The 20,397-nt window shown below is 24.7% G+C and overlaps 1 protein-coding gene and 1 long non-coding RNA gene across 2 annotated transcripts; both read left to right on the forward strand.

Annotated features, from left to right (window-relative positions):
- The first annotated feature begins 173 nt into the window (after positions 1 to 173).
- On the forward strand, positions 174 to 11,873 carry LOC136079833 (uncharacterized). The gene is made up of 7 exons (XM_065796440.1): positions 174 to 210; positions 495 to 575; positions 8,898 to 8,978; positions 9,338 to 9,418; positions 9,612 to 10,609; positions 11,439 to 11,515; positions 11,723 to 11,873. The coding sequence occupies exons 2-5, from the start codon at positions 527 to 529 to the stop codon at positions 9,701 to 9,703; spliced, it is 303 nt and encodes a 100-aa protein (XP_065652512.1). The 5' UTR covers positions 174 to 210; positions 495 to 526; the 3' UTR covers positions 9,704 to 10,609; positions 11,439 to 11,515; positions 11,723 to 11,873.
- LOC136079092 (uncharacterized) lies at positions 1,230 to 2,543 on the forward strand. Its single transcript, XR_010637938.1, has 3 exons — positions 1,230 to 1,735; positions 2,142 to 2,218; positions 2,426 to 2,543. It is a non-coding gene; the product is annotated as an uncharacterized LOC136079092 (long non-coding RNA).
- Positions 11,874 to 20,397: the final 8,524 nt, after the last annotated feature.

Consider the following 20,397-nt stretch of genomic DNA (forward strand, 5'->3'; position numbering starts at 1 on the left):
ATCTACCTCAGTTTCTTCTAAACAACATGTTGATAAAAACCAATCACAAATTTCACCTCCTAACATTTCAAATTTTTGTAAACCTTTGAAAGGCAAAGTGTCCGCATCAGCTTCAGTTGGTCCAAAAAAAGCACGAGCAAATAGTAATTGCATTTAACAGGTGTTAAGCAAATGCTTATGACAGTGTACATTCTGATCCAAAATGCCAAAGTAACTTTTTATTTAATTTGTGATACATCTCTCTCTCTCTCTTCTCTCTCTCTCTCTCTCTCTCTCTCTCTCTATTTCTATATATATATATATATATATATATATATATATATATATGTATATATATATATATATATATGTATATATATATATATATATATATATATATATATATATATATATATATGATATATATATATATATATATATATATATATATATATATATATATATATATAATATATATATTTATATATATAATATATATATATAAATTTTTATAGGGGCTGTTGAATACAAGAAATTTAATAATGCTATGGATACAAATGATTGTGACAGTGCACATCCTGATCCAAAATGCCAAAGTAACTTTTTATTTAATTAGTAAAAATATAATAAGGTATACTCTTCCGGCTGGAAATCTATATCGGCTGGAGGTGCATACGCTTCATTAATTGCACCATCAATAATTATGTCACCTTTAATAAAAGTTGTTCATCAGTAACCTAACTACTCTATGATTCATATGTCAAAATTTAATTTTATGCTATTTTTTAGATGCTGCACATGAATTACGAAGACCAATGCCCAGAAAACATCGGATGTTTAGCCAATCTAATTTATTTGATGATTCAACAGATTCAAATTAATTTATTTTAAAAATATATTTAATTTTGATTTATATGTGTATATTTTAATTGCTTAATCCTTTTTTCGTATCTTACATGGTAACGTTTATACATCGAAATTTAACTTAAGTTTAACTTTCAACTTACAAACAAATTTTTGACTAACTGATTTCAGTTGCTTACTTATGTCACTATTTATAAATAAAAAATTAACATTACCTATTATAAAAAACAATTTCAAAATGTTATTACTTAAGTAATAAGTTTTAAAATTGATTTTTATAACAGAAAACAATGGAAAAATTCATACTTAAGTAATAATATTTTATATTACTAAAGAAATAATATTTTTAAAATATTTTTTATGATAGGTAATATGTTAATTTTTTATTTATAAATAGTTATTAATAAAAATACCTAAGTTTAGGAATTGAAATATAAAAGGGAAGAGACAGGACTGCAAGGCGAAATTCTAAAGATCCTAAAGGTATAAGTATTTTGTGAAATGTTGTTTTAATTGTTATTCGAAGTCATTACTATTTTTTAAAATGCTTTATATAACAATGTCCCTATGTAGTTATGTAGGAATCCTTGGTATGAATATTTCCAATATTTTATGTAAATTCTTGATGGGTGCATTTAGCAATTAAGGATGCATTAGGTCAATTTATTTAGGTGCTTTTGAACGTGATAATTCAAAACAATTGTAAGTATTATATTTCTAAGTAAAACAATTTTTGTTAATAAAGTAATGTTTTTAAATTTTTTTTTTTATAATAGGTTATATGCTAATTTTTTATTTATAAATAGTTATTAATTTAGATGTAAAAAAACTTTGGGATTTGAATAAAAGAGAAGAGGCAGGGTTGCAAGGCGAATTTCTAAAGATCCTAAAGGTATAATTATTTTGTGAAATGTTGTTTCAATTGTTTATTTGAAATCATTATTTTTTAAAATGCTATATATAACAATATCCCTATGTATTTATGTATTTGTATTTAAGAATCCTTGGTAATAATAATTCCAATGTTTTCTATAAATTCTTGATGGGTGCATTTAGCCATTAAAGCTGCATAAAGTCAACTTATTTAGGTGTTTTGAATGTGATAATACACTTTAAAATCTTGTAGTTTTTCCATAATTAATAAAATTGGTTATTCTTATATATTTTGTCATATATATATATGTATATATATATATATATATATATATATATATATATATTTATATATATATATATCTATATATATATATATATATATATAATACATATATACATAGATATATATTTAATTGTTATAGGGGCTGTTGAATGCAATAAATTAAACAATGCCAAAGATATATTTTGAACGGTGCACATCCTGATCCAAAAATCCCAAGTAACTTTTTAATTAATTAGAAATGTATTAATTTTTATATTAGAAATATAAAATAATTGCTTCGTTCTCTGAAATCGAAAGTAGAAACTACGTTGATTTCTACGTTTCTAAGTTGAAATCTACTTTGTGAATTATATTATTTTACTATAACACATTTCAATAATACATTTATATATATTATTGATATGTGAAAATTTAATTTTTTAGATGCACACAGTGAATTATCAGTAAACAAAAAATGTTGGAAGTTCACCCGATCAAATTTATTTGATGATTCAACTGATCCAGATTTATTTATTTAAATAGAATATATAATTTTATTTTATATTTGTGCTTTAAATATACTTCAGTTAGTTTATCCTTTTTTCCGTAGTTATCTTACATGATATATTAACTCTTACATTAAACTGATTTTGATATAATTCCGATTTATGTTTTTGTGTAAAGATTTGTTTACGATAGTTCATCGTCTGGTCGAGCATTTGTGGCTTTTTTTAATCCTCGGGCCTAGATCAGCTGCTGACATTAGACCGCCATCCTTCGTTTCCTTACTGAATCGCGTCGGGGCGAGATCGGCCAGCCGATGATATAAGCGGTATCGCGTCGGCTTAATATTGGTCAGCCTATGCATCGCGATAGTTTGGGGGGCTAGCCGATGTCGGACCGACATCGATCCGTACGGACAAAAACGATGGCGGTCCGAAGTCGGCAGCCGAGCTCGGCCCGACATCGGCTTTAACACAGGGTATATATGTTTATATATATATATATATATATATATATATATATATATATACATATATATATATATATATATATAATATATATATATATATATATATATATATATTAGGACCCCTTTTATTCCTGTTGTACATAAACGACTTATACTTATCAACAAATCTTTTAGATCTAATTTTGTTTGCTGATGATTCTAATCTTTTTTTTTCTCACAGAGATGTTAAAATCACTTTTTAAAATAGTTAACGAACAGTTATGTAAAGTTAGTGAGTGGTTTGAAAGTAATAAACTTTCACTAAATGCGGATAAAACAAAATATATACTATTTCATAAAGTAAATCTGAAAATATTCCTCTTAAATTATCAGAACTCAAAATTAATAACACTTTTATCAAAAGAGAATCATTCATAAATTTTTTAGGAGTAAAATTGGATGAAAATTTACAGTGGTATTCACATATAAATAGTATTGAAAAAAAAAATCTTAAAACATATTGCAATGATGTTTAGGGCTAAACCTTTTCTAAATATATCATCCCTGAAAAAGTTGTATTTTGCCTTTATCCATAGTTATTTGTCTTATTGTAATATTGTGTGGGGTAATACTAACCATACAAAGCTAAATAAACTCTACAACAAACAAAAACATGCGTGCAGGGTAGTATTTGGAACCGACAGAAGTGTTCCTTGCAAACTACTTCTATGTATGCTCGGTGTTTTAAATGTGTATAAACTTAATTTACACCAAGTTTTATTATTTATGTTTAAAACAAAAAATGGATTATCTCCAAAAATATTTCAATCTTATTTTAATAAAATTAACCATAAATACTCAATTAAATACCGCGGACCTAATCTGTGGAAAAAGTTTCCAGTTAACAATAAACAGACTACATAAACATACAGTTAACAATAAACCGACTACATTACAGACATACAGTTAACAATAAACAGACATACAGTTAAAAATAAACAGACTACATTAGAGCAATTTAAGGACAAATCAAAACGATTATTATTATTCATGGATATATCCAACTTTAAATATTATTTTAAATTAAAAACAATCATATAAAAAATAGATTTAATTGTATCAGTGATTAATATAAATTGATACAAAATACTTAAAAAATATATATATATATATAAAATATCACTGATGATGTTAATAATTTATCTAGTGATTATATTAATTATGAAATTTCATTTCTTGTTGTCTTTTATCCTCAAGAAATTTTAGTTTTTTGACTTTTTTATTTTTTATTAATATTTTGTTAAACATTTTAGCAATTGTTTTCAACACTTCTTAAAAAAAAAAAAAAAACTATTTTTTTCTAATTATATTAGTTATTTTCGGTTTTCATTTCTATTTGTTATTTCATATATTTTTTTACGTTACGGTAATGTAGAATTTGTTGCTATTATTTTTTTTAAATGGGGCGATAAGGCTGAATACGCCTTCTTCTTGCTCCAGCCAATAGTTTATATAAATGTATTTGCAATGTTAACATCTTTAAACGGCAAAATAAATAGTTACAATATATATATATATATATATATATATATATATATATTATATATATATATATATATATATATATATATATATATATATATATATATATATATATATATATATATATATATATATATATATATATATATTATACATATATATATATTTAAACAACTTTAAAAAGTATTCTACACAATAGAGTGCTCAATGTTCTTAAAAGAACAGAGCAATTATATTAGTAGTAGAAAATCACTTAACAAAATTTTTTTTCCATTTAACACTGTGTTTCATCAACAAAGATTCATCAGAAATCTGATGAATCTTTGTTGATGAAACACAGTTTTCTGATGAATCTTTGTTGATGAAACACAGTGTTAAATGGAAAAAAAATTTTGTTAAGTGATTTTCTACTACTAATATATATATATATATATATATATATATATATATATATATATATATATATATATATATATATATATATATATATATATATACATATATATATATATATATAAATATATATATAGTATATATATATATATATATATATATATATATATATATATATATATATATATATATATATATACATAGTATATATATATATATATATATAGTATATATAGTATATATATTAGTCGCGAAAAAAGCAATAAGGCAAATACAAATAATTGGTATAAATCAGTTTAAGACAAAAATGAATTTCGTAATATATTAATGCAACAAAAAATTTCTCTTATACAATGATTTGATTCATAACTGTTCGATAATAGCTTATTTCTGCCTCACTAGTTCTCTCATTACGCCACCATGATCGCATGACAAAATTCTGCTTAAATTTATATCGTTTTTCTTCTTTAGTACTTTTATCCACTTTTACACTAATTTTATAAAGTAAGAAAAATAATAAAATAATAGCGTATAAACTTGCAAATAAATGTAGATTAGAAGTATTTATTGATAACATTATTTAGAACATACCATGCAGTTTGCCAAATCTTGCACATTACAAACAAGCATTAGGCAACCAAAAACTGAGGTAAAAACACAAGCTGACTAAAAACTGTATATAAATTGCATACGTGTAAGATAACCATAGCCAGAAGGAAAACTCTATCACCAGAGTTTGTTGTTACACATTAATCACCTCAAAGCAACTTTAAAAAAAAAATACTGATACCATTAAAGGTATTAAGGGTATAAAAACTAAAAATGTCTATGGAAATAGAACACAGTGAAATTGAAAGAGATACAATATTTTATTCTAATTCAAGAAGAGTTAACCGTATTGATTTTGATACATCGTCTGATAACGAAGATATAGAAAATAATCAAAGTAATGGAAAAGTTGGTAGAAAACGCAGCAGGAATCCTGGGAAATGGTCTAGAAATGTTGAGAAACAAAAAACAAAGTAAACAATATCAAAATAGAAATAAAAGAATAATTCCAGCAAAGAAATTTGATAATAAATCTTGTAACTGTTTCAACTTTGTAATCGCAAGATAACCTTTCATCAAAGAAAGCAGGGGATGAAAATATTTTACAAGCTTAATGATTATCAAAGCAAAATATTTTTTTAAGTGGGTAAATTAAATTTTATGCTATCAAAAGACAACGACCCCGGAATAACACCAAAGGACCAAGATCTCGGTCTTTTGAATATTTTATTAGACTTAACGGCCAAGATGTTGGTGTTTGCAAAAAATATTTTATAGAAACATATCAAATAAGTACGACAGGCGACTATATAACTGCTGTTCAAAGAAAGATCTGAAGGACCACCGGGGGCAACACATTCCAGGTAACAAAATAGATGATTCCCATGTAAGAAAACATAAACGTTTCTTTCCTGCTATTTCAAGTCATTATACAAGAGGTCATAATCCCAGACGTAGATAATTAAATTCAGACCTTTCTATTGCACAAATGTATAACCTGTATGTTGAACAATGTAATAAAGAGCAAATTGTACCAGTAAAGGAAAAGTTTTATTACCATATATTTTCGACAAAATTTCACTTACATTTTAGGCAACCTTCAAAAGATACTTGTGCAAAATGTGATTATTTGGTAATAAAAAAATAATCTACAATAGATGAACAAAAAAAAGCTGAAGTTGAACATGACGAACACTTGCGAAATGCAGAAATTGCCCGTAATTGTTCGGTAGGCCAGCAAATTTAAAAAATATAACTCAACCTATATTATATCCTACTGGTAGAACAATTTCAAGAGAAACAAAAGAAGATGTCAGGTGTTTAATAAAGTATACACCTCCAATTAAACACGACTTTTACAGAACATTAAGGACAACACGTGGAGATCAAGATTTACATTTAAATAACTGGTAGAAGATGATTTTGTTATGATGATTATGAAATTAATAACTAAAATTGTCCCTTGATTGTTCAAATATTGTAGCAAATGAAATCCTTTTAGTTCAAGTATTTTAGTTAATAAAATATCTTATTAAGTTGTGGTGTTATTTTTACGTTGTATTGTCTATCCTTTTCATAATATTTTCTTTTTTAATTTTTCTGGAGACACAGTAATGTGCGCTTACAAATATCTTATGCTATGCGCTATTGTTACTGTGTTTTGTGTTGATAGAACTAGGCTGTTATAGCTATTTTTTTAATTATTTATATTTTCTGTAATATTATCCTAATTCTACTAACAATAAAATGCAAATAATACTTTTGTATTAAAAATTGTAATTTTTTTTGCATTTCTTTTTTTAGGTATTTGTAGGCTTTACTTGACATTCCTTTACTGATACCTGCTGTGTTGTGACATATTTTAAAAAGAACTTAACTGATGTTAATGCAGTTTTTATGTCGTTAACTATAAGCAATGACATTGCTGATCAGGAGTCAAACTTAAGATGTTATTTATAGATAAATTTGTCTTTAATTTTTCATATCAAGTTATTGTGTTTTTATTGTTATAAATGATTTAATTATTAATATCCAAAGAGTATTTATTCCAGTAGACGCTCAAGGTAAATTGGACTTTGATTATAAAGACATGAGCATTAATAAAAAAATTATTAGTTTTCAATCCTTTCCAATGTCAAAGCGCAAAATTTGAAAAATCATTATTATCTCAAATCTCACCATAATAATTATAATCAAGAGAAGGAGAATAAACCCAACGAAGAAGATAAAAACGATATAAATAAGGAAAAAGAAAATCCGTTAAAAAAAAGAAAATGGGGTGAAAGTACCTCAATGAATGGCGAAGTTCTGAATGGTAAAATAACGAAATTTTTTAATGCATAGAAAAGTTGATACTTTTACTTTGTAAAATAATTTTATTTGATAATATCAGTTAGTATTTATAAGTAATAATTTTTTTTTTCTTTATTTATAAATAGATGTTTAAATCAAAGTTTATATACCATTAATTTGATGGTATATAAATCAAGATTATTTATAACACTCTTAAATTTTAATGATTAAAATTAAAGAGTGTTAATAATAATCTTGATTTTATTAATACTATTAATATGAAGAATTGTTGTCAAAATAAATCTAAGTGTATTGATAATGCAGACATGTAGTTAAAGTTAAAAAGTTTGGTGCACAGTGATTAATGAAGTACATAAAGTTCAGGTATTTATAAAATCTGATTTTTTAAATTTATTTTTAAAAAAATTTAATAATAAATTCTGTTAATAATTTATTTAGAGTTCGTCCTAATAAACGCACACCTTTGCAGCCGTTGGAAAACCTAACCAGTGGAACTGACTCTTGGACTCTTTGAAATGCTTTTACAGCACTGTTTCTTTAACCACTGAATGTTAAAAAAGTGAGCCACTATCGCCGATTTGTTCTCCACCATTAGTTCCAATGCATATATCTACCCCAGTTTCTTCTAAACAACATGTTGATAAAAACCAATCACAAATTTCACCTCCTAACATTTCAAATTTTTGTAAACCTTTGAAAGGCAAAGTGTCCGCATCAGCTTCAGTTGGTCCAAAAAAAGCACGAGCAAATAGTAATTGCATTTAACAGGTGTTAAGCAATGCCAAGGATGCAAATGCTTATGACAGTGCACATTCTGATCCAAAATGCCAAAGTAACTTTTTATTTAATTTGTGATACATCTCTCTCTCTCTCTCTCTCTCTCTCTCTCTCTCTCTCTCTCCCTCTCTCTCTCTCTCTATTTATATATATATATATATATATATATATATATATATATATATATATATATATATATATATATATATATATATATAGTATCTATATATATATATATATATATATATATATATATATATATGTATATATATATATATGTATATATATATATATATATATGTATATATATATATATATATGTATATATATATATATAATATATATATTTATATATATAATATATATATATATATATATAAATTTTTATAGGGGCTGTTGAATACAAGAAATTTAATAATGCTATGGATACAAATGATTGTGACAGTGCACATCCTGATCCAAAATGCCAAAGTAACTTTTTATTCAATTTGTGATACATCTCTCTCTCTCTCTCTCTCTCTCTCCCTCTCTCTCTCTCTCTCTCTCTCTCTCTCCTCCCTCTCTCTCTCTCTCTCTCTCTCTCTCCCTCTCTCTCTCTCTCTATTTATATATATATATATATATATATATATATATATATATATATATATATATATATATATATATATATATGTATATATATATATATATATATATATATATATGTATATATATATATATGTATATATATATATATATATGTATATATATATATATATGTATATATATATATATATAATATATATATTTATATATATAATATATATATATATATATATAAATTTTTATAGGGGCTGTTGAATACAAGAAATTTAATAATGCTATGGATACAAATGATTGTGACAGTGCACATCCTGATCCAAAATGCCAAAGTAACTTTTTATTTAATTAGTAAAAATATAATAAGGTATACTCTTCCGGCTAGAAATCTATATCGGCTGGAGGTGCATACGCTTCATTAATTGCACCATCAATAACTATGTCACCTTTAATAAAAGTTGTTCATCAGTAACCTAACTACTCTATGATTCATATGTCAAAATTTAATTTTATGCTATTTTTTAGATGCTGCACATGAATTACGAAGACCAATGCCCAGAAAACATCGGATGTTTAGCCAATCTAATTTATTTGATGATTCAACAGATTCAAATTAATTTATTTTAAAAATATATTTAATTTTGATTTATATGTGTATATTTTAATTGCCTAATCCTTTTTTCGTATCATGGTAATACATGGTAACGTTTATGGTATACATGGTATACATGGTAACGTTTATACATCGAAATTTAACTTAAGTTTAACTTTCAACTTACAAACAAATTTTTGACTAACTGATTTCAGTTGCTTACTTATGTCACTATTTATAAATAAAAAATTAACATTACCTATTATAAAAAACAATTTCAAAATGTTATTACTTAAGTAATAAGTTTTAAAATTGATTTTTATAACAGAAAACAATGGAAAAATTCATACTTAAGTAATAATATTTTATATTACTAAAGTAATAATATTTTTAAATTATTTTTTATAATAGGTAATATGTTAATTTTTTATTTATAAATAGTTATTAATAAAATACCTTAGTTTAGGAATTGAAATATAAAAGGGAAGAGACAGGAATGCAAGGCGAAATTCTAAAGATCCTAAAGGTATAAGTATTTTGTGAAATGTTGTTTTAATTGTTATTCGAAGTCATTACTATTTTTTAAAATGCTTTATATAACAATGTCCCTATGTAGTTATGTAGGAATCCTTGGTATGGATATTTCCAATATTTTATGTAAATTCTTGATGGGTGCATTTAACAATTAAGGATGCATTAGGTCGATTTATTTAGGTGCTTTTGAACGTGATAATTCAAAACAATTGTAAGTATTATATTTCTAAGTAAAACAATTTTTATTAATAAAGTAATGTTTTTAAATTTTTTTTTTTATAATAGGTTATATGCTAATTTTTTATTTGTAAATAGTAATTTAGATGTAAAAAAACTTTGGGATTTGAATAAAAGAGAAGAGGCAGGGTTGCAAGGCGAATTTCTAAAGGTCCTAAAGGTATAATTATTTTGTGAAATGTTGTTTCAATTGTTTATTTGAAATCATTATTTTTTAAAATGCTATATATAACAATATCCCTATGTATTTATGTATTTGTATTTAAGAATCCTTGGTAATAATATTTCCAATGTTTTCTATAAATTCTTGGGTGCATTTAGCCATTAAAGCTGCATAAAGTCAACTTATTTAGGTGTTTTGAATGTGATAATACACTTTAAAAGCTTGTATTTTTTCCATAAGTAATAAAATTGGTAATGCATATATAGTTTGTAATATATATATATGTATATATATATATATATATATATATATATATATATATATATATATATATATATATATATATATATATATATATATATATATATATATATACATATATATATATATATATATATATATATATATATATATATATATATATATATATATATATATATTTATTGATATATGTTGTATATTGCTGGAAATATAACTCTTGTCTGTTTAAGAGTGATCAATATCTTTTTGAAAAAAATAGATCAAATAATATTATTAAAATATTTTAAATGAGAAAATACAACTTTATAATGGAACTTGAAGTTTCATGCCATTCGGCAATCATCAGCCATATTATTATAATAATATAGAATAATATGGCTGATGATTGCCGAATGGCATGAAACTTCAAGTTCCATTATAAAGTTGTATTTTCTCATTTAAAATATTTTAATAATAATATATATATATATATATATATATATATATATATATATATATATATATATATACATACATATATATATATACATACATATATACATAGATATATATTTAATTGTTATAGGGGCTGTTGAATGCAATAAATTAAACAATGCCAAAGATATATTTTGAACGGTGCACATCCTGATCCAAAAATCCCAAGTAACTTTTTAATTAATTAGAAATATATTAATTTTTATATTAGAAATATAAAATAATTGCTTTGTTCTCTGAAATCGAAAGTAGAAACTACGTTGATTTCTACGTTTCTAAGTTGAAATCTACTTTGTGAATTATATTATTTTACTATAACACATATCAATAATACATTTACATATATTATTGATATGTGAAAATTTAATTTTTTAGATGCACACAGTGAATTGTCAGTAAACAAAAAATGTTGGAAGTTCACCCGATCAAATTTATTTGATGATTCAACTGATCCAGATTTATTTATTTAAATAGAATATATAATTTTATTTTATATTTGTGCTTTAAATATACTTCAATTAGTTTATCCTTTTTTCCGTAGTTATCTTACATGATATATTAACTCTTACATTAAACTGATTTTGGTTGCTGATATTATTCCGATTTATGTTTTTGTGTAAAGATTTGTTTACGATAGTTCATCGTCTGGTCGAGCATTTGTGGCTTTTTTTAATCCTCGGGCCTAGATCAGCTGCTGACATTAGACCGCCATCCTTCGTTTCCTTACTGAATCGCGTCGGGGCGAGATCGGCCAGCCGATGATATAAGCGGTATTGCGTCGGCCTAACATCGGTCAGCCTATGCATCGCGATAGCTTGGGGGGCTAGCCGATGTCGGACCGACATCGATCCGTACGGACAAAAACGATGACGGTCCGATGTCGGCAGCCGAGCTCGGCCCGACATCGGCTTTAACACAGGGTATATATGTTTATATATATATATATATATATATATATATATATATATATACATATATATATATATATATATTAGGACCCCTTTTATTCCTGTTGTACATAAACGACTTATACTTATCAACAAATCTTTTAGATCTAATTTTGTTTGCTGATGATTCTAATCTTTTTTTTTCTCACAGAGATGTTAAATCACTTTTTAAAATAGTTAACGAACAGTTATGTAAAGTTAGTGAGTGGTTTGAAAGTAATAAACTTTCACTAAATGCGGATAAAACAAAATATATACTATTTCATAAAGTAAATCTGAAAATATTCCTCTTAAATTATCAGAACTCAAAATTAATAACACTTTTATCAAAAGAGAATCATTCATAAATTTTTTAGGAGTAAAATTGGATGAAAATTTACAGTGGTATTCACATATAAATAGTATTGAAAAAAAAATCTTAAAACATATTGCAATGATGTTTAGGGCTAAACCTTTTCTAAATATATCATCCCTGAAAAAGTTGTATTTTGCCTTTATCCATAGTTATTTGTCTTATTGTAATATTGTGTGGGGTAATACTAACCATACAAAGCTAAATAAACTCTACAACAAACAAAAACATGCGTGCAGGGTAGTATTTGGAACCGACAGAAGTGTTCCTTGCAAACTACTTCTATGTATGCTCGGTGTTTTAAATGTGTATAAACTTAATTTACACCAAGTTTTATTATTTATGTTTAAAACAAAAAATGGATTATCTCCAAAAATATTTCAATCTTATTTTAATAAAATTAACCATAAATACTCAATTAAATACCGCGGACCTAATCTGTGGAAAAAGTTTCCAGTTAACAATAAACAGACTACATTAACATACAGTTAACAATAAACCGACTACATTACAGACATACAGTTAACAATAAACAGACATACAGTTAAAAATAAACAGACTACATTAGAGCAATTTAAGGACAAATCAAAACGATTATTATTATTCATGGATATATCCAACTTTAAATATTATTTTAAATTAAAAACAATCATATAAAAAATAGATTTAATTGTATCAGTGATTAATATAAATTGATACAAAATACTTAAAAAATATATATATATATATAAAATATCACTGATGATGTTAATAATTTATCTAGTGATTATATTAATTATGAAATTTCATTTCTTGTTGTCTTTTATCCTCAAGAAATTTTAGTTTTTTGACTTTTTTATTTTTTATTAATATTTTGTTAAACATTTTAGCAATTGTTTTCAACACTTCTTAAAAAAAAAAAAAAAACTATTTTTTTCTAATTATATTAGTTATTTTCGGTTTTCATTTCTATTTGTTATTTCATATATTTTTTTACGTTACGGTAATGTAGAATTTGTTGCTATTATTTTTTTTAAATGGGGCGATAAGGCTGAATACGCCTTCTTCTTGCTCCAGCCAATAGTTTATATAAATGTATTTGCAATGTTAACATCTTTAAACGGCAAAATAAATAGTTACAATATATATATATATATATATATATATATATATATATATATATATATATATATATATATATATATATATATATATATATATATATATATATATATATATATATATACATATATATATACATATATATATATTTAAACAACTTTAAAAAGTATTCTACACAATAGAGTGCTCAATGTTCTTAAAAGAACAGAGCAATTATATTAGTAGTAGAAAATCACTTAACAAAATTTTTTTTCCATTTAACACTGTGTTTCATCAACAAAGATTCATCAGAAATCTGATGAATCTTTGTTGATGAAACACAGTTTTCTGATGAATCTTTGTTGATGAAACACAGTGTTAAATGGAAAAAAAATTTTGTTAAGTGATTTTCTACTACTAATATATATATATATATATATATATATATATATATATTATATATATATATATATATATATATATATATATATATATACATATATATATATATATAAATATATATATATATATATATATATATATATATATATATATAAATAGTATATATATATATATATATATATAGTATATATAGTATATATATTAGTCGCGAAAAAAGCAATAAGGCAAATACAAATAATTGGTATAAATCAGTTTAAGACAAAAATGAATTTCGTAATATATTAATGCAACAAAAAATTTCTCTTATACAATGATTTGATTCATAACTGTTCGATAATAGCTTATTTCTGCCTCACTAGTTCTCTCATTACGCCACCATGATCGCATGACAAAATTCTGCTTAAATTTATATCGTTTTTCTTCTTTAGTACTTTTATCCACTTTTACACTAATTTTATAAAGTAAGAAAAATAATAAAATAATAGCGTATAAACTTGCAAATAAATGTAGATTAGAAGTATTTATTGATAACATTATTTAGAACATACCATGCAGTTTGCCAAATCTTGCACATTACAAACAAGCATTAGGCAACCAAAAACTGAGGTAAAAACACAAGCTGACTAAAAACTGTATATAAATTGCATACGTGTAAGATAACCATAGCCAGAAGGAAAACTCTATCACCAGAGTTTGTTGTTACACATTAATCACCTCAAAGCAACTTTAAAAAAAAAATACTGATACCATTAAAGGTATTAAGGGTATAAAAACTAAAAATGTCTATGGAAATAGAACACAGTGAAATTGAAAGAGATACAATATTTTATTCTAATTCAAGAAGAGTTAACCGTATTGATTTTGATACATCGTCTGATAACGAAGATATAGAAAATAATCAAAGTAATGGAAAAGTTGGTAGAAAACGCAGCAGGAATCCTGGGAAATGGTCTAGAAATGTTGAGAAACAAAAAACAAAGTAAACAATATCAAAATAGAAATAAAAGAATAATTCCAGCAAAGAAATTTGATAATAAATCTTGTAACTGTTTCAACTTTGTAATCGCAAGATAACCTTTCATCAAAGAAAGCAGGGGATGAAAATATTTTACAAGCTTAATGATTATCAAAGCAAAATATTTTTTTAAGTGGGTAAATTAAATTTTATGCTATCAAAAGACAACGACCCCGGAATAACACCAAAGGACCAAGATCTCGGTCTTTTGAATATTTTATTAGACTTAACGGCCAAGATGTTGGTGTTTGCAAAAAATATTTTATAGAAACATATCAAATAAGTACGACAGGCGACTATATAACTGCTGTTCAAAGAAAGATCTGAAGGACCACCGGGGGCAACACATTCCAGGTAACAAAATAGATGATTCCCATGTAAGAAAACATAAACGTTTCTTTCCTGCTATTTCAAGTCATTATACAAGAGGTCATAATCCCAGACGTAGATAATTAAATTCAGACCTTTCTATTGCACAAATGTATAACCTGTATGTTGAACAATGTAATAAAGAGCAAATTGTACCAGTAAAGGAAAAGTTTTATTACCATATATTTTCGACAAAATTTCACTTACATTTTAGGCAACCTTCAAAAGATACTTGTGCAAAATGTGATTATTTGGTAATAAAAAAATAATCTACAATAGATGAACAAAAAAAAGCTGAAGTTGAACATGACGAACACTTGCGAAATGCAGAAATTGCCCGTAATTGTTCGGTAGGCCAGCAAATTTAAAAAATATAACTCAACCTATATTATATCCTACTGGTAGAACAATTTCAAGAGAAACAAAAGAAGATGTCAGGTGTTTAATAAAGTATACACCTCCAATTAAACACGACTTTTACAGAACATTAAGGACAACACGTGGAGATCAAGATTTACATTTAAATAACTGGTAGAAGATGATTTTGTTATGATGAATAAACATAAAACTTATGACAATAAATGTTATTTTATTATTTTTACATAAATTTTTTATCTTTTTCTGTTGCCAAAAGGTATAAGTCCTAAAATTTTTAAGATGCTGTTATTATTTTAATAAACACTTACGTTTTTATTTACACATCATGTACATATCTTGTTTTTTTGCAGAGTTTACACCTCGAAAAAAGACTTTATACACTTTTCTAATTAAATTAATAAACCAAGAACTTTAAAAACTAATGTATCAAAAAACATTAATTTTCGTTATTTTTGTGTTTTGGACTTGACCGCATTGGGTTCTGAGCGGCTCATATATATATATATATATATATATATATATATATATATATATATATATATATATATATATATATATATATATATATATATATATATATATATATATATATATATATATATATATATATATATATATATATATATATATATATATATATATATATATATATATATATATATATATATATATATATATATATATATATATGTATATATATATATATATATATATATATGAGATATATAAATAGAGATTTAATATAGGATATTATACATGATAGAGATTTATTTACTAAGGGTGGAATGCAAGAAGCGAACTTGAGTCAAGTTCAACTTAAACTTTACATTGTAACCAATAGTGGCAAAGTATTTTTTGAGGGGAAAACCCATACTCTGCCGCTATTGGTTACAATGTAAAGTTCAAGTTGAACTTGACTCAAGTTCGCTTCTTGCATTCCACCCTAAATCAGGGAGTAGTTTAAAGCATTTCTAGGGTTAATAGATATTTAACATTAGATACGTTTTTATTTACGTTTTGCTTTTATTTTATTAGTTTTTTGTAACTTTTTTATTTGGATATTTGGTTTTTATCAAAATTGCATCAAAGATTGCATCAAAAACTGCATCAAATTGTTAATTTTTTATTGTTGATCAGTGTATTTAAAAACCACATTGTTAGTCATTGGAATATATTTTCTTACTGTGCTCAGAATTCTATATAAACTGTATCACCTATTGGGAAACAGATTTGGAAGGTTTCATTCAAAAGAGTAGCCCAAATTATTTTCTCTATATTTGCGCAAAACTGTTATTATTTTCAAATAATAGATAACTTAAAGTATTTATGTGTAAAATGTCATACAATTTTGACCTTTAGTTTCTAGCCAATAGAATCTTTTCGAAAGAAGGAGGTGAAGGGGCTAGCACCAAAATATTGCCTAAAATTAGCGATAATTTATCTATCGCCACTACTTTTATAAAAAATAAGTTTTTTCGAAAAAGTTAACGTAAATTTACGCCAACTTCGTCTAATATTAAATGATTAGTAACTTCTAATCGAAGAATATGTTTTATTTTTAAATCTTATAATTAAAGTGAAATTATGATCTGATCTAGTAATTTCATTAGACGGGTAAATACATCAAACACATTGCATTCTCTTGAGGCCTTGCGAGCATGATGTTACCAATATCTTTAAGTAATTTTATCGCAAGATTTTTGTGATTCTTTACTTGTTCTCACGGAGAACAGGAGAAGTTAAAGTAATTTTTTCTCCATGTGCTGATATTTAATCGAAACTCAAAACATGGGGTACCAAAAACGGTACCCCATGTTTTGAGTTTCGCTAATTTTGATATATGTTATAGGGTTTATAAAATGAATGAGGTATCGATCTGATATTTGGAGTGTAGACAATCTTTCACACGACAGATTTAAGTACTGTATTAAATATGCTTTCTAATTTTTCAACTAAGAATTACTTATTGGTGCATTAAAGTTTAATGATGCACTAAAAGTTTATCAAATTGCATTTTCAGTATAACAGATGTCGGGGCAGTAAAATTTTTTTTCAGTTAAGGACATTTAAAACTTTAATATTTTGCAAAACGAAAGAGATTTTTGAGAGTTTATTTTCCGGTTCCATCAAAGTTGACTTTTAAAGTTTTTGAAACACTATTTTTTGATAAATAGTTAATTTTTTAAGATTTATTAAAATTTTTTATTGGGATTGAAAAGTAGATTTGATTAGCTTTCAAATAATATATACCAACCAACTCATCATTTGATTATATCACGAATATATGTGCGTAACTCAAAAAAAAAAAAAAAAAAAAAACCTTCAACGAGACAAAGCCGATTTTTTTTTTTCAAATCTAAATATGTAACTTTAAATACCGATATCTTAGAACTACAAATCTCAAAGAGAGTAATATTTTGGTAAATTCTTATCTATAGTGTAAGATTTTATTAAGCCTTATTTCATTCATATTGAAACCAATATTTTTTGATTTTCTGTCACCCTGCATCCCACTCTGCGTAGTACGTAGTCCAAACTGAACATTTTCTAGTGATATCAAAAATTTGCTTTAAAAATTCTTAAAAAACATTAAACCCAGCTAAAAATTATGTATATAAAAAGAACAAAATAAAATACAGTAATAAATACAATATATTGTTATTTATTTTAATATAATGTTATTTATTTTTCGCAATAATTTAAACAAAATACAATGGGAAACTTGCAATGCACTTGGCTAAAATGACTTTGTTTTTGAGAGAAAAAAACTTTTAAATAGTAAATTCTACATTAAAAAAAAATAAATAGAAGACCTTTAAAGGCCGAGTGAATAAAAAAAAGCAATTGCTTTTACTCAGCGTTTTTTTGAGTAATTGCTCAGCTTTACGTGAATAAATTTTTAAGCAATTTTGCTCAAATTTTTATTAACGTAAAGCTGAGCAATTACTTTAACCACGCTTAGTAAAAGCAATTGCTTTATTTTATACACCCAGCCTTAGGGGTCGTTTACAAATTACGTCACGCAATTTTTGACCATTTTAGACAACTGCCCCCCCCCCCCTCGTTACAAGATTGTAACACTTTAGTAACAAGTTCCGCATGAGTCGTCACAAAACCACTAACCCCTCCCTAAAGCATAACGTAATTTATGGACGACCCCTTATGTTTCTTTCTGCCTTAATAAAAAAAGTTCAATTTTTTCTTTCTTTTTAAATTAAAATTAATTTATATTTATAATTAAAAAAATGCCCACGAACGTTAATTATCTTAAAAGTATATTTTATTTGCATTAACATATTCTTTGAAAACAAAAAACAACGTTTGACTACTTTATGCGCAAGCTTTAAATTTACAAATAAAATTCAGTTTGCATTGCACATAACATTTTACTACTTGGTAATTTGCAGATCCGCGGATGTAGAAAAACCTATAGATGAAAAATCGCCGTGTTGTGCAAATATTTTATTACTTAGATTGACGAGTTAATGTTTTGTGTGTGAAATTTCTATTAAATATCGCGACAAAAATTTTTTTAAATGAATAACAAGGTTGAGAAAATTCTAAATTATGAGCAAAAAGAAAAATTGTAAAAACAATATGAAAAAAAACAAGATTTTTTTTTTTAAAAATGAATTAGTCTAATTATGTCTAACTAAAGATTAAAAAAAAGCAAAATTGACTATAATCTTTCAATACTTGAGTACATAAGAAAGACATGAACTTAAAACAAAATATTTTGTACTTTTCATTGTGTCTATTTATAAAAAGCAAATGTGTAAAAAAGGAGTCAGTGACATTTAGTACTTTTTTTCTTTAAATTGTCTGGTCCTTACAAAAAACGGCATTTACTTATTTCAACATTTCGCTGGATGATGGTCACAATAATCACGTGTAATTATAATTATGATTTAATTATGGTCACAATAATCACATTTAAATCACAATAATTATACTACATCAATACAGTATTATTTATTGTTATTTTATACTATAAAAATCAAAATGCTCAGTAGATTTAACTCTTTAAATGATTTTTTTTTGGGAAGCATCGCACGCTCAAAAAAAGAAATCATTTAAATACATTCTATAAACAATATCATACCCTTAAAGGAATGCTCAATAAATTTCAGTAGCAAATCTGTTTCAAAGAAATATTACCCCAACTATTTTAAAATAAATATTACCAAATGGTGATATGAATTAGGAGATAAAACAAGTGTGAAATAAAAAAAAGTTATAGTGCTATATTCTTTGATTAAGATAAATATAATACATTTTAAGTTTAAACCATACTAATTTTAAAATAAATTTTATAAAAAACAAAATTAAAAAAAATATAAAAAATATATAACTAAAAGCATATTTTCTAAACTTTATTGAGAAATATATAAACAATTAAACCAAAAAAATAAAAAATAAATAAAGAAGCATTTAACAGACTTTAAAATTAAAAAGTAAAACAAAAACAATAAACAAATTAAAAGAATGAAAAATTTAAACATAAATC

Source organism: Hydra vulgaris, chromosome 04 (assembly GCF_038396675.1).
Source record: "Hydra vulgaris chromosome 04, alternate assembly HydraT2T_AEP".
NCBI lineage: Eukaryota > Metazoa > Cnidaria > Hydrozoa > Anthoathecata > Hydridae > Hydra > Hydra vulgaris.